This window comes from Ranitomeya variabilis, chromosome 2 (assembly GCF_051348905.1).
Source record: "Ranitomeya variabilis isolate aRanVar5 chromosome 2, aRanVar5.hap1, whole genome shotgun sequence".
Lineage (NCBI taxonomy): Eukaryota > Metazoa > Chordata > Amphibia > Anura > Dendrobatidae > Ranitomeya > Ranitomeya variabilis.
In genome coordinates, this window is record NC_135233.1 from 276,166,358 (window position 1) to 276,187,926 (window position 21,569).

Here is a 21,569-nt window from a genome sequence, read left to right on the forward strand (position 1 = left end):
CACTCCTGGTTTTGGCTTACAAATACTGATGTAAAATACCGACCAGACACTGCTAGTGTGACAGCAGCCTTATGGGGGCTTCATAGCAAAAGGGTGAATACATAATAAGCACGTGCCAATTTTTAGTTGTTTGAGCCCATACATTTAATTTATGCCTATATTTTTCTCACTTCACCAACTTAGACTATTTCATGCTGATACATCACACACAATTCCTATTTCAGATATATTTATACACAGGTTGTAATGTAACAAATTGGGTAAAAATCCAATGGGGGTGAATACATTAACAACAAGCCTGTGTGTGTGTGTATGTGTATATACAGTATGTGTGTGCATATATATATATATATATATATATATATATATATATATATATATATATATATATATATATATATATATATATATATATATAATGTAAAGATGCAGCAGCATCGTACGCAGTGAAGCAGTGACCCACAAATTCAAACACAAAAGTCTCTTTTAATGTGTTTCTTCACAGCATTAAAGTCCAATTCGCATAAATGCATATAACTTCAGTGGATATTACCAGTGACCAGTTTACACCGGTTCAAAGCAATACATATCACATGGCTTTAGATTTGCGGTCCCTAAACAGGCCAGACTTCCCTTGTCCAGTTTCCCTGGGCGACCGCACGCCATCTCAAAGTCTCTATACGTCTCCATACACACAGCTTCATATGTTGCAGACACTGCACACGCCAGCCCTCCTCTGACTAGTTCTCGTGGGTGTCCTGCATCGCTGTATCACAGTCTATTTACAGACTCTTTACTCACACAGTCGCACACAGTTCAGGATATCCTCCGGATAGCAGCCAGGCACCATATCCACCTGTTTGCAATCGTTGCACATGCTAGTCCTCTTTCAGGCACAGGACATCCACCTCCGGGCACAGGACTGTCCACATCCGACTCCTACGGGCACAGGACATCCACCTCCGGGCACAGGACTGTCCACATCCGAGACCAGTACCATGAACGACTTGCATCTCTGTGTACGCTGCGGGTGCCAGGCTATTCAGCTGCCCTGGGTGCTGGCTCTGCTGGCCTCCATGCACTCTGTAGACCAGCACACACCAGACTGACACTGACCTGCACCTCGCACACCTGACCTGGCCCAACACACACAAACCTGTGGCCTTCAGCCACCTGGAAAACCCAGACCGGAAATCCGTGACTCTCATGCACACCTATGGACTTCATGCACGTCTGCATGCACATTCTGGGGAGAACAAACAGCGCCCCCTAGCTGTATCAGAGGCCACAGCCTCACTATATATATATATATATATATATATATATATATATATATATATATATATATATATATATATATATATATATATATATATATATATATATATATATATATTATATTATATTATTAATTATACTGTGTGCAGAATTATTAGGCAAGTTGTATTTTGCTCACATGATCCTTTTTATACATGTTGTCCTACTCCAAGCTGTTCAGGCTTGAGAGCCAACTACCAATTAAGTAAATCAGGTGATGTGCATCTCTGTAATGAGGAGGGGTGGTGTCTAATGACATCACAACCCTATATAAGGTGTGCTTAATTATTAGGCAACTTCCTTTCCTTTGGCAAAATTTGTCAGAAGAGAGATTTGATGGGCTCTGAAAAGTCCAAAATTGTGAGATGTCTTGCAGAGGGATGCAGCAGTCTTGAAATTGGCAAACTTTTGAAGCGTGATCACCGAACAATCAAGCGTTTCATGGCAAATAGCCAACAGGGTTGCAAGAAGCGTGTTGGGCAAAAAAGGCGCAAAATAACTGCCCATGAATTGAGGAAAATCAAGCGTGAAGCTGCCAAGATTCCATTTGCCACCAGTTGTGCCATATTTCAGAGCTGCAACATTACTGGAGTATCAAAAAGCACAAGGTGTGCGATAATCAGGGACATGGCCAAGGTAAGGAAGGCTGAAAAACAGCCACCTTTGAACAAGAAGCAAAAGATAAAACGTAAAGACTGGGCCAAAAATTATCTTAAGACTGACTTTTCAAAGGTTTTATGAACTGATGAAATGAGAGTGACTCTTGATGGGCCAGATGGATGGGCCAGAGGCTGAATCAGTAAAGGACAGAGAGCTCCACTCCGACTCAGATGCCAGCAAGGTGTAGGTGGGGTACTGGTATGGGCTGGTATCCTCAAAGATGAACTTGTGGGACCCTTTCGGGTTGAGGATGGAGTGAAGCTCAACTCCCAGACCTACTGCCAGTTTCTGGAAAACAACTTCTTCAAGCAGTGGTACAGGAAGAAGTCGCTATCGTTCAAGAAAAACATGATTTTCATGCAGGACAATGCTCCATCACATGCCTCCAACTACTCCACAGCGTGGCTGGCCAGTAAAGGTCTCAAAGAAGAAAAAATAATGACATGGCCCCCTTGTTCACCTCATCTGAACCCCATAGAGAACCTGTGGTCCCTCATAAAATGTGAGATCTACAGGGAGGGAAAACAGTACACCTCTCGGAACAGTGTCTGGGAGGCTGTGGTGGCTGTTGCACGCAATGTTGATCGTAAACAGATCAAGTAACTGACAGAATCTATGGATGGAAGGATGTTGAGTGTCATCACAAAGAAAGGTGGCTATATTGGTCACAATTTTTTTTGTGTTTTGTCTTAGCATGTCAAATGTTTATTTCTAAATTTTGTACAGTGATATTGGTTTACCTGGTGACAATAAACAAATGAGATGGGAATATATTTGGTTTTTATTAAGTTGCCTAATAATTCTGCACAGTAAGGCCGGCGTCACACTCAGCGTATGTAAATACGGTCTGTTTTTTACGGCCGTAATACGCAGAAAAGTCCCCAAAATAGTGATCCGTATGTCATCCGTAGGCAGGGTGTGTCAGCGTATTTTGCGCATGGCATCCTCCGTATGTAATCCGTATGGCATCCGTACTGCGATATTTTCTCGCAGTCTTGCAAAACCGACATCTAATGGATTTATGTGCTCAAATGTTCGTTAAAACATATATACTGTGTGTGTGTGTGTGTGTGTGTGTGTGTGTGTGTGTGTGTGTGTATATATATATATATATATATATATATATATATTTATATTCTGTATTTATATTTAATTCAGCGCGATATATGTGAAAAGCCGGTAATTCAATTGCCGGCTTTTCATTTCTCCTTCCCAAACCCGACATGATATGAGACATGGTTTACATACAGTAAACCATCTCATATCCCTTTTTTTTGCATATTCCACACTACTAATGTTAGTAGTGTGTATGTGCAAAATTTGGGCACTGTAGCTTGTAAAATAAAGGGTTAAATCGCGGAAAAAATTGGCGTGGGCTCCCGCGCAATTTTCTCCGCCAGAGTGGTAAAGCCAGTGACTGAGGGCAGATATTAATAGCCTAGAGAGGGTCCATGGTTATTGGCCCCCCCCCCTGGCTACAAACATCTGTCCCCAGCCACCCCAGAAAAGGCACATCTGGAAGATGCGCCTATTCTGGCACTTGGCCACTTTCTTCCCACTCCCGTGTAGCGGTGGGATATGGGGTAATGAAGGGTTGATGTCACCTTGCTATTGTAAGGTGACATTAAGCCAGATTAATAATGGAGAGGTGTCAATTATGACACCTATCCATTATTAATCCAATAGCACTAAATGGTTAATAAAACACACACACATTATTTACAAGTATTTTAATGAAATAGACACATGTTGTTGTAATATTTTATTAGACTCTTAATCCACCTGAAGACCATCGTCCTGAAACAGTTAAAAAAAACCAAACAACAATATTCCATACCTTCCGTCGTTATGTCCCACGATGTAAATCCATCTGAAGGGGTTAAATCATTTTACAGCCAGGAGCTGTGCTAAAGCACTCGCTCCTGCCTGTAAAATCCCGGGTACTGAATGGAAAGCAGTTTGATCTGTAGTTACCTTGAGTCGCGGTGATGCGCCCTCTGCTGGATGTCCTCATATGAACTCGAGTGTGGGAACTTTTCCAAGGCTCCAGTTCATGAGGACATCCAGCAGAGGGCGCATCACCGCAACTCAAGGTAACTACAGATCCCCCTGCTTTCCATTCAGTACCCGGGGTTTTACAGGCAGGAGCGAGTACTTTAGCACAGCTCCTGGCTGTAAAATGATTTAACCCCTTCAGATGGATTTACTTCATGGGACGTGACTGATCATCGGAAGTTATGAGATATTGTTGATTTGTTATTTTTACTTTTTCACAGAACGAGGGTCTTCAGCTGGATTAAGAGAATAATAAAATATTACAACAACCTGTGTCTTTATTTCATTAAAGGACTTTGTAATAATGTGTGTGTGTTTTATTAACCATTTCGTACTATTGGATTAATAATGGATAGGTGTCAGAATTGACGACTCTCCATTATTAATCTGGCTTAATGTCACCTTACAATAGCAAGGTGACATTAACCCTTCATTACCCCATATCCCACCGCTACACGGGAGTGGGAAGAGAGTGGCCAAGTGCCAGAATAGGTGCATCTTCCAGATGTGCCTTTTCTGGGGTGGCTGGGGGCAGATGTTTGTAGCCAGGGGGGGCCAATAACCATGGACCCTCTCCTGGCTATTAATATCTGCCCTCAGTCACTGGCTTTAGCACTCTGGCGGAGAAAATTGCGCGGGAGCCCACGCCAATTTTTTCCGCCATTTAACCCTTTATTTTAGCAGCTACAGCGCCAAAATTTTGCACATACACACTACTAACATTAGTAGTGTGGAATATGCAAAAAAAAAGGGATATGAGATGGTTTACTGTATGTAAACCATGTCTCATATCCTGTCGGGTTTGGGAAGGAGAAATGAAAAGCCGGCAATTGAATTACCGGCTTTTCTCTCTAACACTGGTGCGTATTTCTCGCAAGTCACACTGCTGGTCCGTGTGTAATCCGTATTTTTCTCGCCCCCATAGACTTTCATTGGCGATTTTTTTTTTGCGTAATACGGTGACAAACGCAGCATGCTGCGATTTTCTACGGCCGTACAAGACCGTATAATACGGATCAGTAAAATACGGCTGATAGGAGCTAGGACATAGGGAATCATTGGGCCGTGTGTTATGCGTATTTTACGGGTGTATTTTCTGCGCTCATACGTCCGTAAAACTCGCCAGTGTGACGCCGGCCTAATAGTTACCTGCAGAAACAGATATCCTCCTAAGATCGCCAAATCTAAAAAACCCCACTCCAAGTTCCAAAAATATTAAGCTTTGATTTTTGTGAGTCTTTTGGGTTAATTGAGAACATAGTTGTTGATCAATAATAAAATTAATCCTCTAAAATACAACTTGCCTAATAATTCTGCACACAGTGTATAAAATATGATATATATAGATGTATATAAAATATATATTTTGTGTGCGTTTCTGAATATATACTGTAGATAAATATGCCCCATAACATAAGTCAAGGACAAACATATAATAATACAATAAACAAAGCGCTGCTGCACACTACATGCTGCCCATTAATCTGTTCTCCATTTTCTCATTTAATGATGTGAATAATGGAAATCTAAGTGTCCGCATAGTTGCTACTTATCCATGTTCTTGGCGGTGTCTGAATACAGGAATTTTTAATGTAACCCATTTGAGTGTGGTCTATTCTGCTGAATGTATTCACACTTTTTAAAGTAAGAACTATCGAGACCAAAACCTGATTAGACGTGTCTGTTTTTAATAGGGAAATGAACCGAAGGCAAACTTTTGAACAAGCTCACAAGATGTTTGATAAAGCCACCAAACTGGAGCAAGAGTTCGGAGAATTTTTCACAGGTAAGTAGCTTTTGGATCCATTTTTCTTTCCTAAGGTGGCCTTATCCATGAAAGCCTGACCCCCACCAATTTCATCTGCAGCATTGGTCTCATTCGTTTCTGGATCAAGCATGGCTGATACTGTCCCATTCTGTATGAGCCTTTGCCAGTGTGCTCCCTACTGATAATGTTTTGTGTTTGGGACGGCTGAACGCTGCATCTGTTACTATGAGAGCTTTTGACTGCAGTGATTGGTGGCGAGGGGGAGATCAATTTCCCTTTTCTTTAGAAATGACCCCATGTGCTTTTCTGTAGCAGGGGGATCATGTGGCTGTACAGCTGGTGCTTGTGCGCTCCTGCAGTATTCACCCATTGCAGCCAAATTTTATGACTTTATTCAAGCCCCCGCTGTGCTCAGCCCATATTTAATGTAAAACTGTTGTTTCTTTCACAGCCATTGTACAGGGCGAGTCGTTGGAAGAAATTTATAACAAGATCAAGCAGATAATTGAGGATCATTCTGGACATCACATTTGGGTGCCATCTCCTGAAAAACTCTAACTCTTCTATTGGACTGCTGTTATCTGTCTACAATCCTCTGCGACCCATACCCCTAGAGAAATGGAGTGGGGTGTAATGTGCATCTGCCATCAAACACAGAAAAATGTCCCATCAGAGCCCAATGGACTCCACTGGTTCTTGGAATCTGCAACTTGAGTGTCGTTACACTGAACCTTTGGGGAATATTGTGGGGTCTTCAAGAAAATCCTGTCCTTACTTGACTGGGGCAAGAACAGACTTTAAACACTTAGGTTATAAAATGCAAAAAAAAAAGGGAAAAAAGAGCAGAAGAGGCCATGTCCTCCCGTCTCCAAACCACCCACCCTTTTCCTCAAAGCCCCCATCCCTGCTGGATTGGAAGAAGGCATATTTATATACATATATATAATGTGTGTGCGTGCGTGTGTATGTGTATATATAATTTATATATGATTATATATATATTATATATATTTTGGCTGTGATGGGATATTTGTCCCTGCTATTCTATTGTTTGTAAGGATTTTTTTAAGGTTCTTTTTTTCTGTGATGGACGGAGCCTTAGGCTCTGTTCTGGTACTATACAGCCTACCCACCGTGGCTGCAAGTCATATGTCTGGGTAAAAGGAACTGGTACTTCTGCTGTATGTGGTTGTTTCAGCCGGCACCAAATATACAGGAGTTCAGCGCAGGCTCTAGCTGCCTTTTTGCAGCTTGTCAAGATTGAACGTTTCTCCAAATGTACTTTTTATTTTTTTATTTTTTTTTTTGTTGCCTTCACCTCATAGTAAACTGACAGTACACATTAAGATATGATTTTTATATTCAAAGGCAAGTGGAGTCTTTCATCCTTAACATTTGAGAACTTCGCATATGATTTAACTGACCTGTGAGCCAAATGAAAGCTTCTAAAACGAAGTGATCCTCTTGTCCAGGGGTAGAAGAAACTTCCCTGGCAAGCTATAATGAAATGGTACGTTAATATGGCTAGTGTCCCCCTATACGCCTGCAGCCTCCCTTGGTGCAATGCTGTGCCGTGCGCCTTTGTGGAAGGTCTTTACTGTTTGGCGCTACATTTGTTTTAAGATTGGAAAGCTTTTCCGTCTTTACCGTTCTGTAGATTTTGGGGAGTTCACCCCTGGGGGTCTGCACGTGTTCTTATTACTAAGGTGTGCATGGGATCGCTTCCTCCTTGCTGGCCATTTCATGAATCTGAGGACCAACAATGGTGACTCTGTTCCAGGACTTCTGTTGCAAAGAAGGGAAGGAAGTAGCCAGTTGTGAAGAAGGGAATGCGAGAGACAAGAGTCTGACTCTTGAGTTTGCACGAGAATGTGTTCATTTTTTAATTTTTTTTTTTTTTAGGTCTATGTTGTATCATTCACTGTGTAATCTTTCCTTTTTTTTTCATGGTAACTTCCATTTTTAAATTGACGGGTATTAAATCCACATGTTTTTCATTTACATTATAATAACTTAAATTGTTTTTTAAAATCGTGGCGGAAGCACATCTGAATACTTGTGAGCCTTTTTAGAGGGCAGCGAGATCTAGTTTTGTTTTTTTGTTTTTTAATATTGAGAAACATACACGCATTAATTTACAGCCTGCAGATTAGAGAAGTGTTGACAAAGATCAATTTTCATATTCTGCATTTAAGAACAATTGTCTGTAAAATCAAAGTGTTTTGGTTCATCCGTTTCGGGTGTAAGCCAGTTGCTTGTAGGTCTGCTGCAGGCAGCACATCACCATCTTTTGGGGCCATCGTTTTATGGGTAGAATGGTTTTGTATGTAAAGGCTCAGTGTTCGGCATGTTTTCTTAACCTGTATTGGAAATTTTACATGGGCTTTAAAGATGGATTAGGAAACATTATAGTTTGTTTTTATTTTATTTTTTAAACACTAAAAATTGTGCTGTCCTTAATGACATATTTAGTGTGAACAATTGCTGTCTGTGAAGAGCTGCTTAAACTCTGAAGTGGTGAGCCAAAAATTTCTTCTTGAAGCTCAGTGTGAAAATGAAACCGCTCAGGGTCCCTTTTCCATGTAATGGAGAGCACGATGTTTTCCACTGACCTGGAACAGACACTGCAGGACTCGGACAACGCTGACTCTTATCCTTTTGTCCTCTGAAGATACCGGTGCGCTGTAAACCAGCTGGCCTTTCTGGTTTGTCCTGCACTATCCAGTGGTTGAAGTTTGGGGTCGTTCACTCCTAGGGCTATATATTGTTCGCTTATGAATGATGATGCTGGGTCTCATGGTGGTTAATGGACAATGGAAGTTAAATCTTTGAGGTGGGTGAAGAAATCAGAATGTCTAAAACGGGAGACTCCCCGGCCGCTGCATTGGGGATTTACAAACCTCCTCCATTCCTGTTTTTATTCCACTTTTATTTAAATGTTGCCACCTGCTTGTTATCCAACAGCATGAATGGGTTGTCATGGTACTATTTGTATAACGGAAATTAAAATGGCAAGTGGGGTGGCTGGTACCAATGTGTGATACAGCCTTTTATATAAATATATATATATATCTTTGTCCCTGCCTCTCCCTTCCCTAATGTAATTTACAGCAGAGCAGAAAATGATATGGAATCTGATTGTTTTAAGAAATGCTGATAAACCCAGGAGGCACATATATTTTTTAATAAATGAAGTTGCAATGATTCGTGAGCCCTACTTGTGTTTTTATAAATTTGGTCTTCAACATTTTCTAAATCTCAGGATAATACAGCAGAAAATAAGAATGTTGTTAGGCTATGTGCACACGTTGCGGATCCGCAGCGTTTTTTACCGGCAGAAACGCTGCAGATCCGCAAGTGATTTACAGTACAATGTAAATCAATGAAAAAAAAAAACTGCTGTGCTAATGGTGCGGAAAATTCAGCGCGGAAACGCTGCGGATTAAAAGTAGTAGCAAGTCGCTTCTTTTGTGCGGATCTGCAGCATTTTTGTACCCATTCCATTATAGAAAATTGCAGGGGTAAAAACGCAGGAAATCCGCACAAAAAATGCATCAAATCCGCACCTGCGTTTTCTGCCAAGAGATGCAGAATCCGCACAAAAAATTCCAGAGGCAATTCCGCAACGTGTGCACATAGCCTTATAACGAAAGTTGGACTCCCTGTACAGAGCAATGTTTCTTACAAAAAATGTTTTAAGCAACACTTGGTGTTTTCATGCCGATTTCAAACATCTTTGTCAAATTGGGTGGAGCTGGGCTGTGACCACATAGCCCCCCAAATTCATCAATAGTGCCAGCATTTCTTAGGTTAGTAATGTTACTCCAGTCTTTATTTTCGTCGAGACCTCTAAATCTGCGCTAACTCCTGCACGGCCTTTATTAAGACTGCTGTTTGGCATTTCAAGCTTACCGAATTGAGGCCTTTAACTTTACAAATTTACTGTAGTAAAGTGGCAACATTAGGCTTTCCTCTCCATGTATACAATGAGTATTTGTAGGTTAAATGTTCTTTTTGAAAACAATTTCTGAACATATTAATTTTCGTTGGAATTTGAAAAGATGTTCTTCAAAAGGAATAGATGCACACGTATACTCACGCCAGAACACTAAAATTGTAATATCAAAGGGAAGTAGTTATGGAATTATGAAAATTGCAGGATTGGTAACTAAGATATTTGGAAAAGATTATTTCCACTTTTGCATATCATTGATGTATATAGTGTAAATGCCACATTGAATGCGCTTGGGTAAATAATCAAGATCCACTGCTGGCAGTTGCCTTTGCAATTGCTGAACAATGACGTCACAGATGTGCTCAATGGGAGACCAGTTCAGAGACTCTGCAGGCCATGGTAGCACGTTTAGTCCATGCAGGCTGCACACACGAACAACTTAATACCTGTTGTTGCCATGTTGAAGAACTCTTCCTGGGACACTTATGTTCCCTCGTGAGCGCCTCGTAGACCCATGTGATCTCTAGACCTATCTCTGCTTATCATTGCATCCAAGACGAGCAGGATTCATCACCTTTCCCTGAGACCTGTAACTTTTTTTCCCGTCAACCGCAGTTGTGATTGATTTGTGAGCTGTTTTATTCATGTTTTGATCATTTTTTTTTTCTGTATTTACTATGCAGGCAATACCAAATGTTGATTTATTTAATGTGGGCGATTTGAATTTTAAGCTTTTATTTTTGGTTTCCTTAGGACACTTGAACCTGAGATCCTTTGCTTGTTCTATATACTGCAGTAGCACAATTTTACAGTGTAAATGAAGGTCTCCTATGGCTTGGCCTCACAAGAGTACAAAGATGGCAGCCCGGAAGTCCTTCAGCAGACCCCTAGCTGCCATGATAACCAATCTGTGCCCCCCAATCACATTGCAGGGGGACAATGGGAGCTGCTGCTTTCAACCACTCCATTTAACGGTTGCTGTGAACTTGACAGCTGCATCTGAATGGTTAACAGCAGCAATCGGGAGTTTCACTCCAGCTACTGCTATTAGTCAAATGCTGGCTATTTAACACACACTCTGCACATGTGCAGCAGACTCCGCTCTGGAGCCCTCTCCACAGATGAGGACCGCCAGCGTGGAGTAATATTTACATCCTTTTACTCAGAGTTTAATGAATAGCAAAATGCAAAACTGTAAATCCATCTGTCACTAGAAATCTTACTACCTTCCATTTTGCTGTTCATTACCTGTATTCAAATAAAATTCTTTCCCATAGGCGCCGAGCGACATCACATGGGCAGCATCTCATCCAGGATGGAGGCACAATGCATTCAGCGGTCATAGTATCCGTTCCATACATTTCAATGAAGCCGTTTGTGTAACGTGGGAAGCAAAATATTAGTAAGGCTAGGGTCACATTGCGTTAGGGCAATCTGTTTAGCGCTAAGCACTAGCGGATTGCGCTAGCGCAATGTCTTTTTCGGGGTCGCGTGAAACGTGATCTTGTTGTAAACATATCATATGTCCTAGTCCCATCATGCTCTCCTTTTAATTCCTCTACTCTGTCCACCAATTCTTTAAAATATTTGCTGATGGCTGCAATGTCTTCTCTTCATGTTTCTTTGTCCTCAGAGATGAGCATTTTTAAAATCCTCTTCATGTGGGAGATGTTTGAGGTAATGTTTCCAATGTCGAAATTATTAATTCGCATCCATGGTTGATGAAGCATCATCCAATGGTGATTCTGAAGTGGCGCCCACGGTTGTTATGAATTTTCAATGTTTGATAATGCATGTACTGACCGTCCAATTGTTGACTTGTATTAAGTTTAGACTGGGATGAAGAAGGTTTTTGGGGGAGAATTGAGGGGGCTTTTGCATTTAGGCATCATGATGTTGAAAGAAGCCAATGGCAGGTTTAGAATAGCTTGTGACTAGTGATGAGCGAGTGTACTCATTGCTCGGGTGACCTCTGAGTATTTGTTAGTGTTCGGAGATTGTTTTAATCGCGGCAGCTGAATTATTTACAGCTATTAGCCAGGCTGAGTACATGTGGGGGTTGCCTGGTTGCTACGGAATCCCCACATGTAATCAAGCTGGCTAATAGCTGTAAACCATTCAGCTGAGGCGATGAAAACTTAATCTCCGAGCAGTCATAAATACTCGGAGACCACCAGAGCATGCTTGGGAAAACCCGAGCAACAAGTACACTCGCTCATCACTACTTGTGTCCAAAAGAAAAAGGAAGCTGAATTTTTTTTCTGCTTACTAGCTCATTCATACCATCGTATTTTCTGTCCAAATGTGATCCAACAAAAAAACGGATCACATTTGGACCAATGTTATTATATGGCGCCACACACGTACCATTTTTTTTTTCCTCGGACTGAGCCGGTCTGCGAAAAAATAAAATCACAGCATGTCAAAGTCTGATCCTATATTCTGATCGCATTCTGCCATGAAAGTCAATGAGTGTGTGGAAATCATTGGACTGCACTTGAATGACATCTGAGTGCAGTCTATCTGCTCACTGACCCAATGGAGAAGATAGAGACATTTTGTTTTCCATCTTCTCCCATTGTCTCATCCAAGACAATCAGATTGCACTATGTTGTCACTAGGATAAGCGTTTGATCAGAGTGTCATTAGCATAACTGGCCCAATTGTCTTAAATGAGAGAATCCATGGCTTCTGCATCAGCCCTTAGAGGTATTGAGGACCTCTGGATTATGATAGAGTTCAGCAGGTCAAGTCCATCATAGTATCATGCTTCTTCGTGGTGCTAAAAGCTGTGATGTATTTTTCATGATTTCACTCAAACGCAGTGATGTAGGACTGAGAATCTCCACTAGCTGTCAGTGTGATGTCAAATATATCCAGCTTTTACTGACTAATGGAGGTGAGAAAAATCCTTACTTCCGTTCTTAAAACTTTTTTATATTCTCTTGTGATCTAAGCCAAACTGGAACAGGAGTTGTGCAATCATCATTAGTGTCTGTGATACAAGTTTGTTCTTCTCTGTGGATTTCAATAATACAATTTAGGCAATTTCATTAAACATGCAGTTCTGGTGCTGAAATAATGACCCCCTTCACAGAACATAAAGGCATACAATTCTCAGTGGTTAACCCAGGAAATCACATGACCTAACTAAGGCGAAGAAATCCAGGAACATTCATATAAAGGAATACTACTGGTAAATGTGGGAACACTAACCAAATGTTATATACTGGAGAACTACAGTAGTTATAGAATAAATACAAAGCACTAAACTGCTATTTTAATTAACATTTTATTCACAAGAAAGGGTAAGAAACCCACCAAACAGTAACTACAGTAAAAAAAGGCCTCATTTTTCAAAGCTGTGTAATAAAAAATGGTTGCTAAAAGTTTCCTAAATGAAACCTAAAATCGTGGAAGAAAAGCTAACAAGAGCTAAAAGCTATCAAGCTAACATGCAGAAATACGGTGGGACAAACACCAGTATATGATTAAAGTTCAGCTTGTGGAATATGACACAGCTATTAAACTAAGCTATTAAACTAGGCATATGTGGATAACAAGTGGAGAGTAGGCGTTTGATGATGACTGCGCTGCTGGAGAAGATGAGTTCCACACTCTGATGCAAGTTCAAGTTGCTTTATTGACGCGTTTCTGGTTCGAACTGCAACCTTCTTATCTTTAGTTTATTTTGAACAATTGTTCGTTTCGAACCAGAAACGCATCAATAAAGCAACTTGAACTTGCATCAGAGTGTGGAACTACTCAACTTTTACAGCAGCACATGGGCATCATAAAACGCCTACACTCCACTTCTTATCTGTTTTTATGCAGAAGAATAGGATCCTTCTATCTGCTGGCGTGACGGCAGAGGCTGTCTTTAATACAGGCTTACATTGGAGCTGTGACATGCACAACTCCACTAAGTGAGCTATATTTCACCTCAGCCTCGCTTTATTTTAGTGTCACCGTATGGGCACTTATCTATTTTACCTTTCTCTTCATAGACACACATAGCATAGTTTCCGGACAACCTTCTGTCAGAGTTAAAGTCCTTTCATTTGTCATAAAGGGGTAATGGTATGTCTTTCAAATCGCACTGTGTGCAACTGATGTACAAAGATTTTTTGATATAAGAAAAAACCAGTGGCTCCATAAACATTCTGTATATCATTCTGTTCTATAGAAAACTAAAGTATTCGCTTTGATAAATGTGCCCAAATAAGGAAACTTAAATGGGTTCTAGAGCTGCTGCAAAGAAAGTGAACTGCTATACACTTGCATATACGAACATTGTTACATATGCTTTGTACAGTATATTTGAACATTGAACACCAAAACATTTTATTAACACATCAAATTAAATTTCTCTCTTGGACTGCTAAGCTAACGAAAAATAGAAACTTTTTTTTTTTTATCTGCAACCAAATTGTAAGCAAATGTAGGTGTCAGTCCTTCAAAGCTTCTTTTACTCTTGCACTTTTTTCCTGAATATTGTTGTAGATGACAGTCATCTAAATTTGAAAATATAAATATATGGTCTAATATATACAGTATATATTTGAATTACACATAAGATATTTTTTTTACAACCATGTAAGAAGGGTTATCCAACATATTAGCTAATGTAAAAATTAAAAAAAAACACAGTACTTAATGTTCTATCCAGTGTTGTTTTGTTTTTGTTTTTTTGTTTCATTGGCAGCTATTTTTTAATTTTTGATGTATTGGATAACCAGTGCAATGTTTCTGCTGTAACAGCCTTTTTCTACAACTGGATGGCCTGCCCCAAAGCTTCCCTAAATCCCTTTGCTGGTGATAGAGGAACCATTCCAGAGGATTGCTGTGGACATAGTTGGGCCACTGGCCATCCTCAGCACCTCTGGAAACCATCTAATCCTTACTGTAGTAGATTGTTACCCAATACCCAGAGGCAGTGACTCTGTCCTCAACGAGGCCTGAGAAGATGGCAAAAGCCCTTTTGGACATATTTGGGACTCTGTTCATGTTTCATTTCATGGACGCTCTCTGTAAGAAAATGCAGGTGCAAAACCTGGTATCAAGTTCGTATCACACACAAACCAATGGTTTGTGTGAACAATGGTACCCTTAATCCGATGCTTAAGTTGCTGGTTGAGTCCCCTGGGCATGACTTGGAGTGGTACCTCCCACACCTGCTCTTTACTTTCAGAGCGTTCAAGAAGGTTTAGTTTGCTGTGGTTCTGTCCATTTTCCCAATCGGAGCTGACTAAGTTTCTTTCGTTATACCTTTTTATTTAACATCTAATAAGTTTAGATTTTCTATTTGGAAACAAAAATATTATCTTAATTCATACATTGTTACATTGTTAATGAGAGCCAAAGGCAACATAATGGTGTTTTTTTTTTCCTGTTAGCCTGAGCAAATTGCAGACCCACTGACCATTGCCCTCAGAATTAGGGTACATTTCCACTGGCGAGAGACAAATCGGTCCGTAATCTGGACCGAAAAAACGGATGTAACGTATGCGATTGTCATGCGAGTGTAATGCGATTTTTAATCGCATCATCCGTATGACATCAGTATGACATCCGTATTGCTGTCCGATTTTTACGCACCAGTGTCCTTTGAAAAGCCGGCAAATCAGCGCCGTGTACAGTAAAATCACACTGACAGGTTAGAATAGAGTAGATATATGCACATAGAATGTGTGTATATACATATATATATGTCAGTGAGACACCTATATATGTATATTTATATTTAATACAGCGCTAGATAGCATAAAAGCCGCTAATTCAATTGCCGGCTTTTGCTCTCTCCTTCACAAACCCGACAGGATATGAGACATGGTTTACATACAGTAAACCATCTCATATCCCCTTTTTTTTTGCATATTCCACACTACTAATGTTAGTAGTGTGTATGTGCAAAATTTGGCCGCTGTAGCTGCTCAAATAAAGGGTTAAATGGCGGAAAAAATTGGCGTGGGCTCCCGCGCAATTTTCTCCGCCAGAATGGTAAAGCCAGTGACTGAGGGCAGATATTAATAGCCAGGAGAGGGTCCATGGTTATTGGCCCCCCCTGGCTACAAACATCTGCCCCCAGCCACCCCAGAAAAGGCACATCTGGAAGATGCGCCTATTCTGGCACTTGGCCACTCTCTTCCCACTCCCTGTAGCGGTGGGATATGGGGTAATGAAGGGTTAATGCCACCTTGCTATTGTAAGGTGACATTAAGCCAGATTAATAATGGAGAGGCGTCAATTATGACACCTATCCATTATTAATCCAATTGTTTGAAAGGGTTAAAAAACACACACACACGATTTAAAAGTATTTTAATGAAAGAAACAGGTTGTTTTAGTATTTTATTGCTCTCTCAATCCATCAGCAACACCCTCGCTTGGCAAAACAATAAACACACAATATACATACCCTCTCTGATGAACTGTCACGTCCCACGAGGTAATCCATCTGAAGGGGTTAACTAATATTACAGGCACGAGCTGCGATAAACCACTCGCTCGTGTCTGTAATCCCCCGGGTGCTGAAAGGAAAGCAGTGATCTATACTTACATTCAGTCGCGGTGATCCATACTTACATTGAGTCGCGGTGATGCGCCCCTGCTGGATGTTCTCATGAACTGCAGCCTGGGAACTTTTTCCCACGCTCCAGGTCATATGAGGACATCCACCAGGGGGCGCATCACCGCGACTGAAAGAAATGTAGGTCAATGACCTACATTTCCTTCATTCGCCGGGGAATTACAGGCACGGAGCACAGCTGCATTTGCAGGGCTCCTGCTTGTAAATTATTTTAACCCCTTCAGATGGATTACTTCGTGGGACGTGACGGGTCAGCAGAAGGTATGTATATTGTGTGTTTATTGTTTTGACAAGCGAGGGCCTGGAAATTGATTGAGAGAGCAATAAATTATTAAAACAACCGCTGTGTTTATTGCATTAAAATACTTTTAAATCGTGTGTGTTTTAACCCTTTCAAACAATTGGATTAATAATGGATAGGTGTCATAATTGACGCCTCTCCATTATTAATCTGGCTTAATGTCACCTTACAATAGCAAGGTGGCATTAACCCTTCATTACCCCATATCCCACCGCTACAGGGAGTGGGAAGAGAGTGGCCAAGTGCCAGAATAGGCGCATCTTCCAGATGTGCCTTTTCTGGGGTGGCTGGGGGCAGATGTTTGTAGCCACGGGGGGGGCCAATAACCATGGACCCTCTCCTGGCTATTAATATCTGCCCTCCGTCACTGGCTTTACCACTCTGGCGGAGAAAATTGCGCGGGAGCCCACGCCAATTTTTTCCGCCATTTAACCCTTTATTTGAGCAGCTATAGCGGCCAAATTTTGCACATACACACTACTAACAGTAGTGTGGAATATGCAAAAAAAAGGGGATATGAGATGGTTTACTGTATGTAAGCCATGTCTCATATCATGTCGGGTTTGTGAAGGAGAGAGCAAAAGCCGGCAATTGAATTAGTGGCTTTTATGCTATCTAGCGCTGCATTAAATATAAATATACATATATAGGTGTCTCACTGACATATATATATGTATATATACACATTCTATGTGTATATATCTAGTCTATTCTAACCTGTCAGTGTGATTTTACTGTACACCGCGCTGAATTGCCGGCTTTTCAAAGGACACCGGTGCGTAAAAATCGGACAGAACTCGCATGGTGCGAGTGCTGTGCGATTTTTTTTTCTCGCACCCATTGACTTGCATTGGCGAGTCTCGTCCGAGACTCGCAGCAAATCGCAGCAAGCTGCGATTTTTTTCTCAGTCCGATTTCGGCCGAGAAAAAAATCGCAAATGAAAAGACACCTATTGAATAACATTGGTCCGAGTGCAATCCGATTTTTTATCGGATTGCACTCGTCCGTTTTCCTCGCCAGTGGAAATGTACCCTTACACTGTGCATTAAAGCCAATCTGCTCCACCAGAAATCATATTAGTAAAAAAAATACATATGCACCCCTATGTACAATAAAATCATGTGTTTTAAAATGTCATATCCTTCTATTTTTGCCCAAATACCTTGCTTTCATAACTGCTCTTCAATGATCCTAAGTAACTCAGACAAGACAGTGCCAATGTACACCAGCGTTCAGCATCTAAGTATTTTTCTGCACTGTAATGGAAAATCCCATTGTTCCAAGCCCGAGTCATTAGCCATAGGGTTTCTACCTCTGGGTAATTTTCCTGAATAAAAAGAATATATATGTGGATGTAAGTCAGTGTGCCATTACAGCGTTTACAACAAGCCCATATTAAAATATACCTTTATTAGTATACACTAACACCCAGCTTGATATACAGGTGCTTCTCACTAAATTAGAATATCATCAAAAAGTAATTTTTTTCTAAACAAAAGTGAAACTCCTGTATTATATAGTCATTACAAACAGAGTGATCTATTTCACATGTTTATTTCTATTAATATTGATGATTAAGGCTTACAGCCAATGAAAACCCAAAAGTCATTATTTCAGTAAATTAGAATAATTAACAAAAAACACCTGCAAAGGCTTCCTAAGTGTTTACAAAGGTCCCTTAAGGCCCCGTCTCACATAGCGAGATCGCTGCTGAGTCACAAGTTTTGTGACGCAACAGCGACCTCAGTAGCGATCTCGCTATGTGTGACACGTACCAGCGATCAGGCCCCTGCTGCGAGATCGCTGGTCGTGTCGGAATGGCCTGGACCTTTTTTTGGTCGTTGAGGTCCCGCTGACATCGCTGAATCGGTGTGTGTGACACCGATCCAGCGATGTCTTCACTGGTAACCAGGGTAAACATCGGGTTACTAAGCGCAGGGCCGCGCTTAGTAACCCGATGTTTACCCTGGTTACCAAAAAAAACAAACAGTACATACTCACCATCTGTTGCCCGTCAGGTCCCTTGGCGTCTGCTTCCTGCTCTGACTGCCGCCGTAAAGTGAGAGCACAGCAGTGACGTCACCGCTCTGCTCTCGCTGTACGGCGGCACTCAGTCAGAGCAGGAAGCAGACGCCAAGGGACCTGACGGGCAACAGATGGTGAGTATGTAGTGTTTGTTTTTTTTGGTAACCAGGGTAAACATCGGGTTACTAAGCGCGGCCCTGCGCTTAGTAACCCGATGTTTACCCTGGTTACCCGGGTGCTGCAGGGGGACTTCGGCATCGTTGAAGACAGTTTCAACGATGCCGAAGTCGTTCCCCTGATCGTTGGTCGCTGGAGAGAGCTGTCTGTGTGACAGCTCCCCAGCGACCACACAGCGACAAAACAGCGACGCTGCAGCGATCAGCATCGTTGTCTGTATCGCTGCAGCGTCGCTGTGTGAGACGGGGCCTTTAGCCTGTTTCAGTAGGATCCACAATCATGGGGAACTGTCACGGTTCCACCTCTCAGGGAGGGTGTCTTTGATGCAGTTACTGACAGTTCGGCCGTCCAATCCAGTACAGGGCATGCTAAAGCTGTCAGTACTTTGATGGACAGCATGGCCATCCAATCTGGTATAGGGGTGTGCTGAGCTGTCAGTGTGTTGATTGACAGCTTCCAGGTGTTCATTATCCCAAGTGATTGCCATGCCTACTTAACTTGAGCAGCTTCTCACAGACCACTTCCAGACATACATTCAGCCTGTGAGGTTTGTTTCTCCTGTGCCTTGAGTTCTACAGTCATGGACAAAAATTTTGAGAATGAGACAAATATTAATTTTTCCAAAGTCTACTGCTTCATTTTTTCTAATGGCAATTTGCATATACTCCTGAATGTCAGAGTGATCAGCTTAACAGCAATTACTGTACTTGCAAAGTCAAAATTTGCCCAGAAAATGAACTTTAACCCCCAAAACACATTTCAACATCATTGCAGTCCTGCCTTAAGGCCATGTGCACACGTTCAGGATTGTTAGCGTTTTTTTCGCGTTTTTTCGCTATAAAAACGTGATAAAAACGCGAAAAAAAAACGCTTACATAAGCCTCCTATTATTTACAGGGTATTCCGCATTTTTTGTGCAAATGTTGCGATTTTTTCCGCGAAAAAATCGCATAGCGGAAAAAAAAGCAACATGTTCATTAAAAATGCGGAATTGCAGGGATTCCGCACACCTAGGGGTCCATTGATCTGCTTACTTCCCGCACGGGGCTGTGCACACCATGCGGGAAGTAAGCAGATTATATGCGGTTGGTACCCAGGGTGGAGGAGAGGAGACTCTCCTCCACGCACTGGGCACCATATAAGTGGTCAAAAAATAAGAAATAAAATAATAAACAGTCCTATACTCACCCTTGATGTATTCCCGCCTCCTCGCACGCTGCCGTTCGGTTCCTGTAGCTGGTGTGCGCTGAAGGACCTCGCTGAATGACGTCACTGTCCTGTGATTGGTCGTGAGCGGTCATGTGACCGCTCACGTGACCGGACCGTGACGTCACGGAAGGTCCTGTGCGCACAGACTAGCTAGAAGAGGAGCCGGACGGCCGCTGAGGAGATGTCTGGGTGAGTATAAGCATTTTTTTTATTTTTTTTATTATTTTTAAACATTCTATCTTTTACTATAGATGCTGCATAAGCTGCATCTATAGTAAAAAGTTGGTCACACTTGTCAAACGCTATGTTTGACAAGTGTGACCAACCTGTCAGTCAGTTTTCCAAGCGATGCTACAGATCGCAGGGAAAACTTTAGCATTCTGCAAGCTAATTACGCTTGCAGAATGCTAAAAAAACGGAAAAAAAACGCAAAAAAAAAAATGCGGATTTCTTGCAGAAAATTTCCGGTTTTCTTCAGGAATTTTCTGCAAGAAATCCGCAACGTGTGCACATACCCTAAAAGGAGCAGCTAACATCGTTTTAGTGATTGATCCATTAACACAGGTGTGGGTGATGAGGACAGGGCTGGCGATCAATCAGTCATGATTAAGTAAGAATGACATCACTGGACACTTTAAAAGGAGCCTGGTGCTTGGTATCATTGTTTCTCTTCAGTTAACCATGGTTATTATCTCTAAAGAAACACGTGCAGCCATCATTGCACTGCACAAAAATGGCCTAACAGGGAAGAGTATCGCAGCTACAAAGATTGCACCTCAGTCAACAATCTATCGCATCATCAAGAACTTCAAGGAGAGTGCTTCCATTGTTGTCAAAAAGGCTCCAGGGCGCCCAAGAAAGACCAGCAAGCGCCAGGACCGTATCTTAAAACTGTTTCAGCTGCGGGATCGGACTACCAGCAGTGCCGAGCTTGCTCAGGAATGGCAGCAGGCTGGTGTGAGTGCTTCTGCACGCACTGTGAGGCGGAGACTCTTTGAGCAAGGCCTGGTTTCAAGGAGGGCAGCAAAGAAGCCACTTCTCTCCAGAAAAAACATCAGGGACCGACTGATATTCTGCAAAAGGTACAGGGAGTGGACTGCTGAGGACTGGGGCAAAGTCATTTTCTCTGATGAATCCCCTTTTCGATTGTTTGGGACATCTGGAAAACAGTTTATTCGGAGAAGAAGAGGTGAGCGCTACCACCAGTCTTGTGTCATGCCAACTGTAAAGCATCCTGAAACCATTCATGTGTGGGGTTGCTTCTCAGCCAAGGGAATCGGCTCACTCACAGTCTTGCCTAAAAACACAGCCATGAATAAAGAATGGTACCAGAATGTCCTCCAAGAGCAACTTCTCCCAACCGTCCAAGAGCAGTTTGGCGCCCAACAATGCCTTTTCCAGCATGATGGAGCACCTTGCCATAAAGCAAAGGTGATAACTAAATGGCTCATGGAACAAAACATAGAGATTTTGGGTCCATGGCCTGGAAACTCCCCAGATCTTAATCCCATT

The 21,569-nt window shown here is 41.8% G+C and overlaps 2 protein-coding genes across 11 annotated transcripts in view; one reads left to right on the forward strand and one right to left on the reverse strand.

The window, feature by feature from the left end:
• The window catches only part of DLG3 (discs large MAGUK scaffold protein 3), a 372,427-nt gene extending 363,423 nt beyond the window's left edge, over positions 1 to 9,004 (forward strand). For all 7 annotated transcript variants that reach the window (XM_077284969.1, XM_077284968.1, XM_077284972.1 and 4 more), the window contains 2 exons: positions 5,727 to 5,818; positions 6,252 to 9,004. In XM_077284969.1, coding sequence (XP_077141084.1) covers positions 5,727 to 5,818; positions 6,252 to 6,358 — 199 coding nt within the window. In that variant the 3' untranslated portion in view covers positions 6,359 to 9,004. The remainder of the gene's footprint in view (positions 1 to 5,726; positions 5,819 to 6,251) is intronic.
• A 4,029-nt stretch (positions 9,005 to 13,033) lies between these two features.
• The window catches only part of TEX11 (testis expressed 11), a 301,033-nt gene continuing 292,497 nt past the window's right edge, over positions 13,034 to 21,569 (reverse strand). For all 4 annotated transcript variants that reach the window (XM_077284979.1, XM_077284978.1, XM_077284977.1 and 1 more), the window contains 2 exons: positions 17,809 to 17,973; positions 13,034 to 14,269 (listed from right to left, as the gene is read on the reverse strand). In XM_077284979.1, coding sequence (XP_077141094.1) covers positions 14,204 to 14,269; positions 17,809 to 17,973 — 231 coding nt within the window. In that variant the 3' untranslated portion in view covers positions 13,034 to 14,203. The remainder of the gene's footprint in view (positions 14,270 to 17,808; positions 17,974 to 21,569) is intronic.